General features: G+C 31.0%; 1 protein-coding gene across 1 annotated transcript; it reads right to left on the reverse strand.

Annotated features, from left to right (window-relative positions):
• Window positions 1-696: 696 nt before the first annotated feature.
• LOC139522893 (laminin subunit alpha-4-like) lies at window positions 697-13,825 on the reverse strand. The gene is made up of 5 exons (XM_071316526.1): window positions 13,321-13,825; window positions 6,887-6,984; window positions 5,143-5,335; window positions 4,297-4,452; window positions 697-2,020 (listed from the first exon to the last, which is right to left on the reverse strand). The coding sequence occupies exons 1-5, from the start codon at window positions 13,411-13,413 to the stop codon at window positions 1,922-1,924; spliced, it is 639 nt and encodes a 212-aa protein (XP_071172627.1). The 5' UTR covers window positions 13,414-13,825; the 3' UTR covers window positions 697-1,921.
• Between the last annotated feature and the right edge of the window lie 692 nt (window positions 13,826-14,517).

A 14,517-nucleotide genomic window follows, 5' to 3' on the forward strand; every position in this document is an offset into this window, starting at 1 on the left:
CCTAGGTTTTCATTTGTGACTCGTTTTTGTTTACTCTCAATCGATTTATGACTTTGGACAGTGGCATACTACTGTTGCTTTTATTTCTATAATACCATTAAAGTCTCACAAATAAATTACATACTACTCTCCAAATTTGCACATTTAATTCAAGATCTAGATCAATTGTTATCTGCTTCTTTAAAATTCAAGATGGACAGTCGCCTTACAATTCAGTTCAAGAGACATGGAAGCAATAATAGATTTTACCAATTGTTGCAATGTATTTATCACCTTCTGGCTCCGAGCTTGATTTCCACTATGTATACGTACCTTGAACACTGGATTAGATTAAATGTATTTTTACAGCACAAACTGACTAGTTGTGTTTTTTTTCTATTCTTTATTGGTCACCAATTTAAGATATTGTTTGTATTGTTTGTCTGACTTGTTACGGTGTCTAAACTGTCATGATTGTTTTAAATAGAGTTCTTATTTCTACAAATGTTCAGTTGTAAAAATGTATGTGACTGGTACTCAAATAAATTAAATGTGAATGCATATCAGATAACCGCGTCAGACGCATGTAATTGATAAAGTGTTTTTTTTTCATTTTATTTGTCCTTTCATTTCAAATTGCGAAAAATCCAAATGCGTCGCATAAGAACTATTTGGTTGAATCACTTATTCCTAATACAAATTACAGAACATAATAGATTTCAACAACAACAAATCTTTATTGATCAAAGTAACACAAAATAACATCAAAAGCACAAATAATAACAAAAATAACAATTAATAACTTTAGTTTTTGTTTACATGTGTTTATACAAACATATTTCATCTAGTGACAATTTATGCATTGGCAAAAATCAGTGCCAGGTTATAACATATCAGTCCCAGGTTATAACTTATCAAACTATTACGTTCCATTGTTGAGATACATTCACCCATCACAAGAGTCAAAATGTACCAAGTCAGGAATATGACAAATGTTATCTATTCGTTTGATGTGTTTGCGGTTTTGTTTTTGCCATTTGATTACATACATTTCGTTTTGGATTTTTCTTTTTATACTACCTAGAGCAAGCCAAAATTCATTTTTGCCCCTATTTTTTTATATGAATTTTCAGAATTTTGGTCTAGGTCGAACCTGGTGTCTGTACGTAATTCGGTCAAGAAACACGTATTATGCGCGCAAAATCGAAAGAGCTTATTATACGTTTATATAATACTGTTCGGTATTATATTAACAAACAGAAATAATACTATCTATCCATCAGTATTACAAGTGTTCCTATAAAATACAATTAATATACTGGTGATCATCCCTTCCAAATTTTCTAAAAAGCAGTTGTATATCAAAGTTTAACATAGATGGCAACGACTGTTACATAGCAATAACATAAATTTAAGATTACACATGCGGATCATGTTAATCGAATTAAAAATAATGATTATGCAATGATTGAGTATCATAGAGATGCTGCAGAAAAACAAACAATGAATATCATTGAAAATAAAATGTTTGGCAGCATTTTGCAATTGTCTGTAGTTGTATTCAACAAGTTCAGAATGTCATGAATTATCGGCACCAAATTATATCATATCAATGAGAAAACAGATGGATGAATACGTTCACGACTCGAGGTTCACGATGACAAATAATGTGCACAAGGTAATGGTTGCAGTCAGCAGAAAACTTGTCATGTCACATTGTATCCTCTAGTTGACCACTGTAAAATCGCGTATGCGCATGTCTTTGGTCCTCTATTTACGCCATATTGGAAATTTCATCCTTCATATTCTCTCTTACTCAAAGCAGCAAAGTACGACACAAAGTAAAAACGTAGAGTAGATTTGTTTTACTAGTGAGATCATTGCCTATGAACACATTATATTTGAGATAATCATTCAAATCTCATTTCAGTTCACATCGGGATTACTCACATTCGGAAACACCAGTGTATTTAGGCAAAGTCAGTATACCAGCTGTATTGTCTACATTCTTGATACAACCTTCGAAATGTCCAGGTTTACCCTAAAAATAAACAAATGATATTGAATTGTAAACTTTGTAATGTACAATACTGTTAGTTATTAATTATAGATATATCAAAAATAAGACTTCCAACACAGTCTACACACCAACTAAGTGATACATATATATTTCTCTTAATCGAAGTATCCCTTTCCTGAACTGTTGATTATTCTTATTCAATCAGCGTGTGATTCGTTTGATATCGGTTTTTCATTGGTCAAAATTCATTTATGACGTTTTTTAAATTTAAAATGTTCTGGCTTTCCTTTGAAATTCCTATTGTGAAGTCATGAGAAAAGGCGACCATGCCTGTTGACGTCACGTAGAGAGAATACATCTTTTTTGCAGGTCATTCGAAAGAACAGGACTCTAATTGTCTACACACCGTCCCAAAATCATTAAAGAAACATATTCCACCACAACGCATTACGATATTTATTCACTTTCGACAGTTAAACTTTAAATATTCAAAAACAATAATGTCCCAAGTACACTGATGCCCCATCTGAACTATCATTTTTTTTATGTTCAGTGTGACCGTGAAAATGGGATAAAATCACTAATTTGGCATTAAAATTAGAAAGATTATATCATAGGGAACATGTTTCCTAAGTTTCAAGTTGATTGGACTTTAACTTCATCGAAAACTACCTCGACCAAAAACTTTTACCTGAAGCGGGACTAACTGTCGATAGTGGATAAATATCCCATCGCACGAGATTTGGAGGTGGACAATGATTTACAGAAGATGTGCAATGCACAAATCCTACTTTTCGAATGATTTGCAAACAGATGCGTGCTTTCAATATGACGCAATCAGTCAATGTCGCTTTTTTTCAAGACGTCACAATAGCAAATTCAAGGAAAGTTCGACGTTAAAATCAAATTTTAGCCAATGAAGGTTTGAGACGATATATGTTGACAAAACAAAAATAAGGATACTATAGGAAAATTGTTATACAAAGGAGAAAGAATCCTATTGTACTTTACATTAAAACGGATATACAAAACCTGCATTTGAACTGAAGAGTGCCCGAATTAAGTTTTGATAAAATATATACTTTGAATAAAACGTTTCAGCAAAACTAGTATTTTTGTAAATGTGTCTGTTATTAAATATTTGTTATTTGACAACAGGCAAGTATAAACTATGTAAAATTTAAAACACTAAAAAATGGGGAACTTTTATGAATGCTGTCGTATTTCAATTATTATGTGTATGGGCGGATTTAATATTGTTTAAATTTGAATACTGACATTTTCATTGCAAGGTTTCGATTTTGAAGCACTGTTTATGACCAAATTAACACCAAAGCAAGTGTCAATTTTCAAGATCATGAAAATCAATACTTGTAAATATAACTGATTATGATGTGTATTGAATATTATTTTGACACTTTGACATACAAAGTTAATTTACTTTTTTCAATTAGCCAACTTATTGAAGTCCTTCATTTAAATAACTGATTGATTAAACGTACTCAAATATAAGAACTGTATATACGATTTTAAAATAGCATTGAATTTATGTTAACGAACATTATTGAGAGTTAATTTGATGAAACGTGTCAAAAAGTGACATTTAACATACAGTGCAACGAAAGTACATATAAATATAGTATGCCACGTGCCATAAAATTGTTTAATAAATATGTGGTTTTATTCATTTTGTTCGATAACGTCCTTGTTATTAAGTTATAATTAGCCAAAGTGCAAAAAGATACGAAGGCAAAATGACGTAACAAGACAAACACCGCCATGACCAAAACTAATAAAGATTTCTAATCGAAGAACGGAAATTACCATCCTTATGAAAAGTTCTGGATCCGCCACTGCGACATCCTCTCCAGTTTGGGCTATTTTTATATATGTTATAACTGAAGCTAATGATACGAAAAATTATTTCCAAAACAGGATAGACTATTATTTGTTAGGTTTCATATTACTTTTTTAAACAAAGAGTTCTTTATATATCCCACCTCGTTCGTTATGCCCGTGTGTGTAGTGATGTCATAGATTTTAACGGGCGTAATCATGGTTTATTGGTTTTGAAAACCAAATTTAAACGTCTAGATGTTGTTTTTTTTGTGATTTTCCTTCTCTTTTAACAAAATAGTTAGAATATGCAATGCGATAAAATGACAGATAAAGATCCAGTATGTATCTTGACGGATCTTAAGATTGTCAAATATATATGTTTTGCATTTAGGTAGACAATGAGTATGAGTATAAATTGTTACTAATCATATTATGCTACAATATTAAGTTATTCATACCTCGAAACTATCGACGAAATCTGCATCACTAGGATGAATACCACCCAACGTCATGGAGGCAAATCCTTCAGTGTCACATGCAATTCTATAGTTCTGGAAATAATGTTTACCATCAACAATCAAACGTCCACGCTTCCTCTTCCGTCTGAACACAATCTGTAAAAAAATAACAGCACAAATAAACAGACTGGGAGTAAACGTACATAATTCAGGTTATGAATGTTCATTTTAATGCATTTATTCACGTCTTTAGAATCCATTATCAAGCTAAAAGGAACTGAAAGTCAAAATATATATCAGGATGTATATTTTGATTTTTGTTGTAAGGAAAGTTATAACTTTTTCGTAACTTACTTCGAATATCTATTTTAGCCATCTTTACTAAGGAAATTCTGATGATATGTATTGATATTTTGGTCATTTCCATATTTTGTGAAATACCTAAGAACGTAGTTAGAAAATGACTTTCAATTCGATGAAGACAGACCTATGATTAATATATACGAGACAACTTTCCTTAAATATGAAAGAAAATAACCTCAATCATGTTTAACCACATAGCATTCTTTATTTGCTTGTCCCAAGGCAATTACCAGTTATTCAGCTGGTTGTAGGTGGTTCAAGTCTGTCATTTAGTTTTTCGTAATTTGTGTATTGTATAAATCGGGCCGTTAGTTTTCTCATTTTTTTCTCTCACATTTTTCATGCCTTGGTCTATCAAAGCTGACTATAGATTTCGTCGTAGTTAAAGGCCGTACAGTGACCTATAATTGCTTTAATCTTCGTGGTGGCTAATTGTCTTATTGGCAATCATAATATCGCTCTTTATTTCAATGATAAACTTACACTATGCCATTTTCCATCGTCGACCTTGGCAGCGGCCACTGTCAACACAGCTTCTAGACGACGACATTTTATATGATATGTCAGAAAGCCGGATGCTATCTCAACTCCAACAAATTCTTTGGTATTTGCATTGTTCAAGTAAAATAAAACACCACTTAAGGACGTCGTTTTAAAGTCAAAACTCAAAGCATGCCTGAAAAAAAAGATTTTATATTTACAATTAAATTCTGAATAGGAAATAAACGTGAAATTAATTTGCTCGATTCTTTATTATTCTAATAATGGGAAGCCTTTTGGAATCGCATACAGGATACGCTCATACAACTGTTACTATTGATTGATAACATTCAATAAAAAATCAACAATAGTTTGATAATAATTTTCAAAGGGACATACGATCTCACAAACAGAAATGTATATTTCTCACGAGTTGGGTTTATGGAATGGAGTGCACCAATGTTATTTCACGCTTATTATTTTCTGTTCGCTTTTATCTTCCTCGACCTACATTAAAATTTCATACTTTTGAAGCTACTTTTTACGCCCTTTAGCTAGTACATATATACGTTTTAGGTGTTTTAAAAGTGAATGTATCAAAAGATAACATGGACTAATGCATTTCAATTACAAAATGAATGAGGAAATTTCAATTCTATTTTTTTCAATAAATTGGGGGCGCTTATAAGTATATTAGACTGATATTTAATTGAAACAAATTAAATAATGGTATAGCTAAAACTAAGTTTAATTCAAATACCACTTAAGACATTGGGTGCAAATTTTGAAGATTTTGATAAATAATAATTTAATGATCGTAGACACATAAATGAAACATCGAAAATTGCTTTTAAGTTCACAGTTTTAATTCATTTTAAGTTAAATTATTATTACAAAAATGATGAATTTGAATGCACTAAGGATTTTTTTCCCCAATGCATAGCCAGATGAGTTAGATTTGACAAAACTTGTTTTCATTTTTCTACTCTAATTCTCCGCAAATTGATAATTGATTTAGCCATTCACCTGTTTTGGTAGGAAAGCCATTGTACAGTTCTTCTATATTTTAATGTTTTTTTAAATGAAAGTTTCGCAATATTGTGGTATCCCATATGAGAATGCAGATTTTACCGATGTTAATATACACAAGCAAATATTGAAATGTAAGGTTTTATATTGTACGAAAGCGAACTTGGTACATAGATTTCAAAATGTTTAAAAAAGTCAATAATTCAAGCAAATGTTAAAATTTCGAGTTCAAGTCAAAGTTTTAAGATTTGATAAGACAAAAAATTGACTTTGAAAAAAAGATCAATTCCAATATTGTTTTACTATCGCCCCTAACTATACGCTTCCATAATATTGACACCAATATGAACGACCAAAATAAATGAGACCATGAGCGGTCATTCCCTAGGCATCAAGATTATGGTCATGATGAAATCAGTTTACTGTCACATTTTTGACGTAGGGGATATACGACATAAAAGTAATAGCTTTTTAAAAAGTTTGCCATCTTATAGTTGAGGTCGTAGTTAGGCAGTGATGCAAAGTGAGAATGTCGTCATGATGCGAAAACAACAATGTACAGGAGGGTGCACGTTTTACCCTACAGAGTACAGACAAAGAATTTAATGTCAAGAAACTTCTACATTTTTCTTTAATTGGCTTAATGTAATACCCGTTAGCAACACATGTTCAATCATACATGATACTCTCTGATTAACTTTAATAAAATACAACTTACCCATTCCCAAATGGTTTCTTTAGTGAGTCTATCCGGACTCTACTTTTCGGTAAAGGTTCGATGTAGGCTCCTTTAGCGCTTAGTATATTGATTGGTGACTGAAAAATAATAATGCAAGAAATATTGTAGATTCAATAGTCTATTTTATTTAGTTTGTATTAATAGGTAGAGAAAGATTTTAAACACGATTTCTGCAGGTAAAATATTGTGACCTGTAAATGTTCACATCTCTTTCCTTTGATCTTTATGGATAGCATAGTCTCGTAGACAGTCATACTTAAATTCAGTCTTTTTCAATAACGTGAAAAAAGGACGAAACAGGTAGTTTGAGGAGGATTCCCATTACGAATTATTAATAAAAATCATAGCTGTCTTTGTTATGATCCCCGAGTGGGAAAGATACAAGGATGTTGTAAAAAAAAATTAAGAAGATACCAATAGTACTCGCAGTATAACCGTAGGAGGTGGAAAAGAAACCGTATAAAAAGGAAAGAACAGAGAATGATGGGTACCAGTTTGCCAAATAAGTAAACGTTTACGAGTTGGTAATAAAAAGTCAGTTTTCTAATCATCAATTGACAAAAATTACACGACCTTCAGCAATGAGCAGACCTATTTTTAACTGACATTTAGTATAATGCTTACAAAAATAAATATCTTTACTTAGTACACAGAATTAATGTGGGGTTATAACTTATTTTCTTATATTTTATTAGTCTATTGTAGTATTATACCGATCACATAAAACATAATGTTGAACGTAAATTAACTCCTGGAGACTGGGAATCGTTGTGGAGGGTACAAACACAAAACTATTATAGTATTGTTCTCAATCAAGTGAAAGAATTTAAAGTTCACAAAACTTTTATCATGACATTACGGTAAAAACAACAAAAATTTATCTTATACAAATATGAAAAACAATATTGATCATATTAAAACGTGTGCGAAATATTTTAACGAGATAAATGATATGATTCGGCAGTTTATAGTATAAATAACACGACCGTCCTATCTTTGTTTGTACCTACTGACAGCTGTTATTGGTCAATGAAGAGCAGCTTGAACTACTTTCACAAATGTATAACAGACCCTCTACGTCTGGTTAAAAATCTCAGTAGGGGAGCTGTGTTTCGGATTTTTTAAACCTATTTTATGTCATCGCTAAGCTGGTGTCACATTTCTGTGCCAAGTTTGTCTTTTAAGTACAAATTATAGTTTACCGTTAAAATTACTTAAACATTTTGTCACAAAATTACAAGTTTTTATGCTCTTGTTCTATTTAGAGTTTTCAGTTTAAGTTCCATTTTTGAGTTTTCAGCATTATTGAATAGTTTGCATTCCCAAATCCTTTGCTGGTACAGATACATGCAGCTATCAAATTATTTCTAAGTTAGCTAAATTTAGTTTATGTCATTTACAACACATGTATTACATAATATGCATTAAACACATGAATAGCGCGTGTTTAAAGAATTGTTCATGATCAATGTGCACTTTATCACATATGAAACATGCGTTCTACATGTAAGGCAAGACCCATGCGTTTCCCGAAACGCATGTTTTACGAATGTTAAATATATATAAAAAAAAACATTAAATATACGCTTAATACATTTGATTTTAACTGATTGATTTAGAAGTTACTAATTGACTTATTTTATTATATATTGTTAACTTATATTTCAAGGCGTATGATGTTAAAAAAAACTGTATTTTTAGGAACTGATACGTCACAAGGAGAAACACAGAAGAAGAAGAAGAAACAAATAAACATACATACATACAAACCGTTGAAACAAAAAACAAAAAAAAGAAAGAAAGAAAGAAAGAAAAGAAAACGATTAGTGTTACTTAAAGCTTATTAGAAGATATATCGTTCAGGAACCCTTTTTTTAACCTAATACGGTCATAGTAAAGTACACTGAACCTTTTAAGGAAACTGTTAAAACTATAAAATATTAATAATTGTGTGGGCGGAAGTTCCATAATCTATACAAAATGATTTGTTTTGAGAAACCTTTGCAAATTGTGCACTCGAAGCGTTTCTGTATTCTAAAATCCGTTCTCAATAGTTAATCAATGATCGAAAAATACGACTAAACTGTCAAAAGCAGACAAAGTTGTCCGCCTTCTGTAGCAGATAAAATAAAGAAAAAACCCACCCACATTGAGATGTTTAATTATTTCTGTGAAAAGTGATGTAAATTGATATAATAAAAAAAAAAATTCGCAGACATTAACTAATGCTTTATATAAAAGTACTAGTGAAAAAATTATTTCCAGTTATGGCGAATATAGATTTGTGTATATTTTTCAATAATGTACTGATTGCAAAATTTTGAATATTATGATTAGCAAAATCCTAAGGTTTCTACTTCCAGATATAGACCGGTAACATTATGCTCTCTACCATTGTAAGCGAAACATAAAAAAGGTTACATTTTGTAACTTGATTTAATAGATTTACAAGCGAGGTGCGCGTACATGCATGTTTTATGGAAATATTGAATGGTAAAACACAATTCAAATAGTTTTGTTTTGTTTTTGTATTTATTTATCTAAACATCAAGTACAAACATGCGCTGTTTGACAAAACATTGTTATGGCTGTATATGTTATAACTAAGATAGAAGTACTATGATAGTGTATATCATGTTAAGGTATTTTATCATTATATAGTGAGTGGGAATATGAATGCGACAAATAACATTTTATGCACTCAAAATTATCGATGATATTTTTATTTTGATATTGCTTTTCAATGTTTTCTCATCCATGCAGCACAATTTTCAGCAATAAGTTATTTTACTTCATTGATTGTGCACTTGGAAACATGTGACTGTAATACGGCATGGCTTATACCAAAATTAGTAAATTATAGAATGCATTGTTTCAGTGGATTAAGAATGATAAAATGCCTTTCCTGTGACTGAATAATTATTTTAAATTTCAAAGAAAAATAAGTGGGTTAGGTCTGTTTGATACATGCACAATTTAATATATTATTTTAAATTTCAAAGAAATAATTATATTATATGTGATTTCTGATTCAGCCTCGTTTTTTAAATATTGAATTTTATAGTGTTTTTTAAAGACAACTTTAGAAACACATTTGTATGGTTTGCTTAGGGAAGTTATTTCGAAATATGATAGAACGTGGAGACTTTTTGAATACAATTATACTTTAATAACCTCAAACACTAAGGTGTACAAGAGGACCTGTTAATTTTTATGTCATTTTGGTCTTTTGTGGAGAGTTTTCTTAATTGCTATCATATATACCACATCTTCTATTTTATATATATATATAAATGTAAGGCTATTTTAAGATGCTTTAATAGTCGTCATTATACTAATGTATACAAACATATATTTTTATGATGAGATTTAACCCTATAAATGTCTTAAAATATCAACTTCGCCTTCTTATGTTCCAATAAATCAATGTTAAAACGTTTTCGTTCTACAAAAAAATATCGAATGAAATTAAAGACCTATTTAGAAGTAAGAGATAACATGGCTGCACTTTAAATGTATGGGCATATCCGTTTACAGAAATATTAATCATAACAGCTTAGACATATTTAATATTTTCACATAGTTTACAACTCACGAAACCTTTGGTCCAATTACCCTGGTTTGTCGTCGTGTCGTCAAAAAATACATTAAAACTCTAATCTATAGGACATAGTCTATTTTTGACAATGTTAGATTTAAAGAATATGGGAAATTAATCTTTTAAATTAAAGATATAAAAAATAACCATTAATTTGCGGTAATATAGATTTTTTCAAAAAATGTGTATTTCGTTTACCTGTTTTTGTGACTCATGCATCGTTATCTAATGTCGCATGATAGCTCTTACTGCTAAAGGAATTTTGAAGGTCAAATATTGCGGTTAAAATGTGAAACACCAGGGCTGTTATTTAACTAGAGAAAAGATACAAGGAGATTTGTAATAAACAGCAATACGACAGAAACCCAACGAAACAAATAAGCAAAGAACATCAAGAGGTCAGGATACACACAGTAGACTCGTGTCTCTACAATATGACACACTCTTGACCTCCCGAGTCAATGAGAAGGAAATATGCCACCAACCACAAATCCTCAAATTAACAAACAAAGCATTGAATTATGACATAAATCAGGTAAATATAACACCAATGAATGCACCGTATATATGCACAGGTCATTAAATAGTCCTATTTCATTTTCCAATATAAAATGATGAAAACTTTAGAAATAGATAATACTATATATATACTATTTTTGTGTGACGATGGCGTAGAATTAAAAAAAAAAAACACACATGTCTCATTGTGTACGCTCGGCTGATGCTTTCTTTGCAGAAGGGAATGCCCCTCAAAAATATCACGCGATATTATAATGTATTAGTACTTCTATTTATACTGCAATTGTTAATAAAGTTGAGAATGGAAATGGGGAATGTGCCAAAGAGACAACAACCCGACCATAGAAAAAATACTTGTCTCATTAGCAATCCTACCTCATCAACTTGTTTTTAAACGTGAAAATTTGGTATTGGGTTCTTTCGAATTATTTATGATGAATTCAGGAACTTTGTGTGAAGACCTATTGTTGATTCTTTTGAATTCAGTTGAAATCTTGTCGGCAATTGCAGACACTTCGCAATATTTATATTGATGACCGTATGCTGATCTTCAGTTGTCCGTTTTTGTCTCTTTGACATTTACACTTTATTACCAATCAAACCATTTTTGCATCTGCTAGATATACAATATGAAAAAAGGCTCACCAGCATCAATTACTGTAAAATTGGTAGTTAGCCAGTCGGTAGTAAGCCAGCATCAAATATTGTACGTTAGTTTATTGACAACTACCGTAACGTCGACCGTGGTCAGCCTGCGTCAAATACTGTAATCTCGGCCGCTTAACAGGGTAAATCATATCTTTTTATTTAAATGAAATTTCACCGGTTTTGTGTCTAGAAATTCAATTTTAGTTTTTAAATTTATTTATTTGGGTTTAAATTCGACTTCAGATTTAAAAGTTGTTTGAAATAAGCATGAATATGAATACGTGCAGGAAAAAATAAAAACGTTTTATTGTTTTTAGTCGTGCTGCTTCGTATAAAGAGAGGACAGTAATAGATATTTTACTGTGCACTGCTGTATACAGGGTTTAAAAATAAAATTAATTTAACACGTCCGTAATACAATGGAGTTTGACAAAGTCGGTGACTTTGAATTTAGCGCCGGTTGTCGGAAGGTACTTGTGCACATAACCAACTTTTATTTATTTATACTTTCTTCTGATTTCTAGTGGTTTCTTTTGCATTCTAAAAACTTGTCTCTTTACTAAAGTACTCAAAAGAGTTAAAATTTCCACTTAAACATTGGATAGTATTATTAAAAAAGGAAGATTAACACTAAACAAATAGGTTTCCGAAAAACCTTCACCAAGAACGCTCAAAACCAAAATTGTAAAAGCAGAGGGTGTTAATTTGCTTCTCAATATTTAGAAATTTACACAAAGGAAAATACCAACAGTTCAATTAATATTCCAAAGATTATAATGGTACATTGCAATCATTCAGTAATCAAAAGTAAAATCACAAAAATACTCCGAGGAAAATTCCCAACGGAAAGTCCCTAATCAAATGGCAAAATCAAAGGACAATACCCATCAATCGAATGGACATTTTGACTGTCATTTTCCTAGTTTGGTACAGGCATTTTCAAATATAGAAAATGGTAGATTGAACCTGGTTTTATAGCGCTAAACCTCTCACTTATATGACAGTCGCATAAAATTCATCAAATTTACAATACAGATTAAGAATGACGAGGATTTGAAAAAAAGTATTGAAATGAAGAATCATTGAACTATATACTCAAGGATAAAACGGTATCGACCATCAAACACAGTCGGCACTGTATAGGGATATGAAAAATAAACGCGAATAAAACGAACACCATTTGTACGAAATGTCTTTCTCAATAATTCAGTTATCTCGCATCAGCAGGAGAAATGATTTGCAGGCGAAATAACATTGCTTCGCTGTCTTAATTTGGGGAAAAAAACCCAAAAATGTTAGATGCAGAAAAGTCCAACAATACTTGAACAGATATATCTAACAGCCAGTTATCATATACGCGGGATTACATTTTGCTATTCATCAAAACTTTTGTCACTGTTATATGCGTGCATTGTTTATCATAAGTTGCATATGTCAATTTCCTGTTATTTGTAACAATATTATTGTTTCGATTGTAAACCAATAAAACTACTTTCCTTCAAAAAAGTAAAATAAAGGAACCTATTGTAAGAAAAGTACCATGCATGCTATGCTCGTGTCTTTTGAACGAATCTATAGTTTAGGATAACTACAATATCGAAATCCAAAGACAGATCAAAATATCTTCAGAATAAACAGAGACACTTACCTGACATTTCTGGTTGATGGTCATCCCTCGAACAATTTCAATCATTATCAAAAAGTGAGCTATCATTTCGCCAAATGTCTCCGAAAATTTCATCTTTAAATATTTATTTTTCAAACGATAAAATCTACGATTGAGATATCTGTTGCAGCAACTTCAACCCTTAATAACTTTTCTACTTTTGTTAGTTAAACAGCTCCTTACGTTTAATATTGGCGCGTTCAGGTATATTTATACACTTATGGATTTATTTTTCTTTGGCGGAGTAATACAGGTGCAATTAAATTGCTATGTTTCATGAATGAAACATAAAATTGTTGTAAAATTCCAGCACGTGGTTAAAATCAATAAAATATTTAATTACTTCAGAAAACGTAAACACAATCCTTTGATGCGTAAATGAACATGTAATGTCAACAAATATTATGAGAAACGTTTTAAAGATAAAATAGTTTTATTCATGGTCAAATATGTATGTGTATTTGACTAACATAAAAATAGCGTACGTGATCCTCCCACGCCTTGTTTAATGTCATTTATCTTTTTTTTTTATTTGTGTCACTTCCTTATGAAGTTTTATATGTCACTAATGCTACATTATTGCCCCATACCTGATACTAATATTTGGATAAAAAATCAATTACAGGTAAATGTTTCTTTGAATACCGAAAACTGCCTTTACATGGTAAATTTAAAATAAATTGTCTAAATTATGATCATAACAATGAACCCAGTGTTAGACAAATACAACTAAAAAATTCGTTTTCAAGACGCTAAGTATCATCTATGTGACGTTTTATGACAAAAAATATTTAGTCATATAGCCCCATTGCAAAAAGACATTAAAACCTGTATTCAAATAACATGACGAATCCATAAAAAAGTTGTATTTACATTGCAAAGCGTGTTTACCACACCTGTTCCCAATATCTGATATGACCCATTTTCGAAATAATTTGAAATAAAGAAATCAGTCACAAACAAAAACAAGGAAGCACAAAACCAAAAGCAATAGAAATGTCAAAATCTGCTGGAAAAGTAATTCATTACCTTGGCAGTATTACGAAATAAACTTGGCCTACACCTTTCGCAGCAGACCTTCACATAAATTGCAATGTGTATGTAACAATAGACAGGCCATCGAAAAAAAATCAACCAGTCCTGATTTAAACTGTCTTCGGAAGATATCTCATACTTTTG

Source organism: Mytilus edulis, chromosome 5 (assembly GCF_963676685.1).
Source record: "Mytilus edulis chromosome 5, xbMytEdul2.2, whole genome shotgun sequence".
Taxonomy (NCBI): Eukaryota; Metazoa; Mollusca; class Bivalvia; order Mytilida; family Mytilidae; genus Mytilus; species Mytilus edulis.

Bases quoted from the DNA above. Each gene is read 5' to 3' on its own strand.
- LOC139522893 (XM_071316526.1), bottom strand. From the start codon at position 13,413: ATGAAATTTTCGGAGACATTTGGCGAAATGATAGCTCACTTTTTGATA. The intron at 6,985-13,320 runs GTAAGTGTCTCT...ATTATTTTTCAG, and splicing joins CCATCAACCAGAAATGTCAG to TCACCAATCAATATACTAAG. The intron at 4,453-5,142 runs GTAAGTTTATCA...ATTTTTTTACAG, and splicing joins ACGATGGAAAATGGCATAGT to ATTGTGTTCAGACGGAAGAG.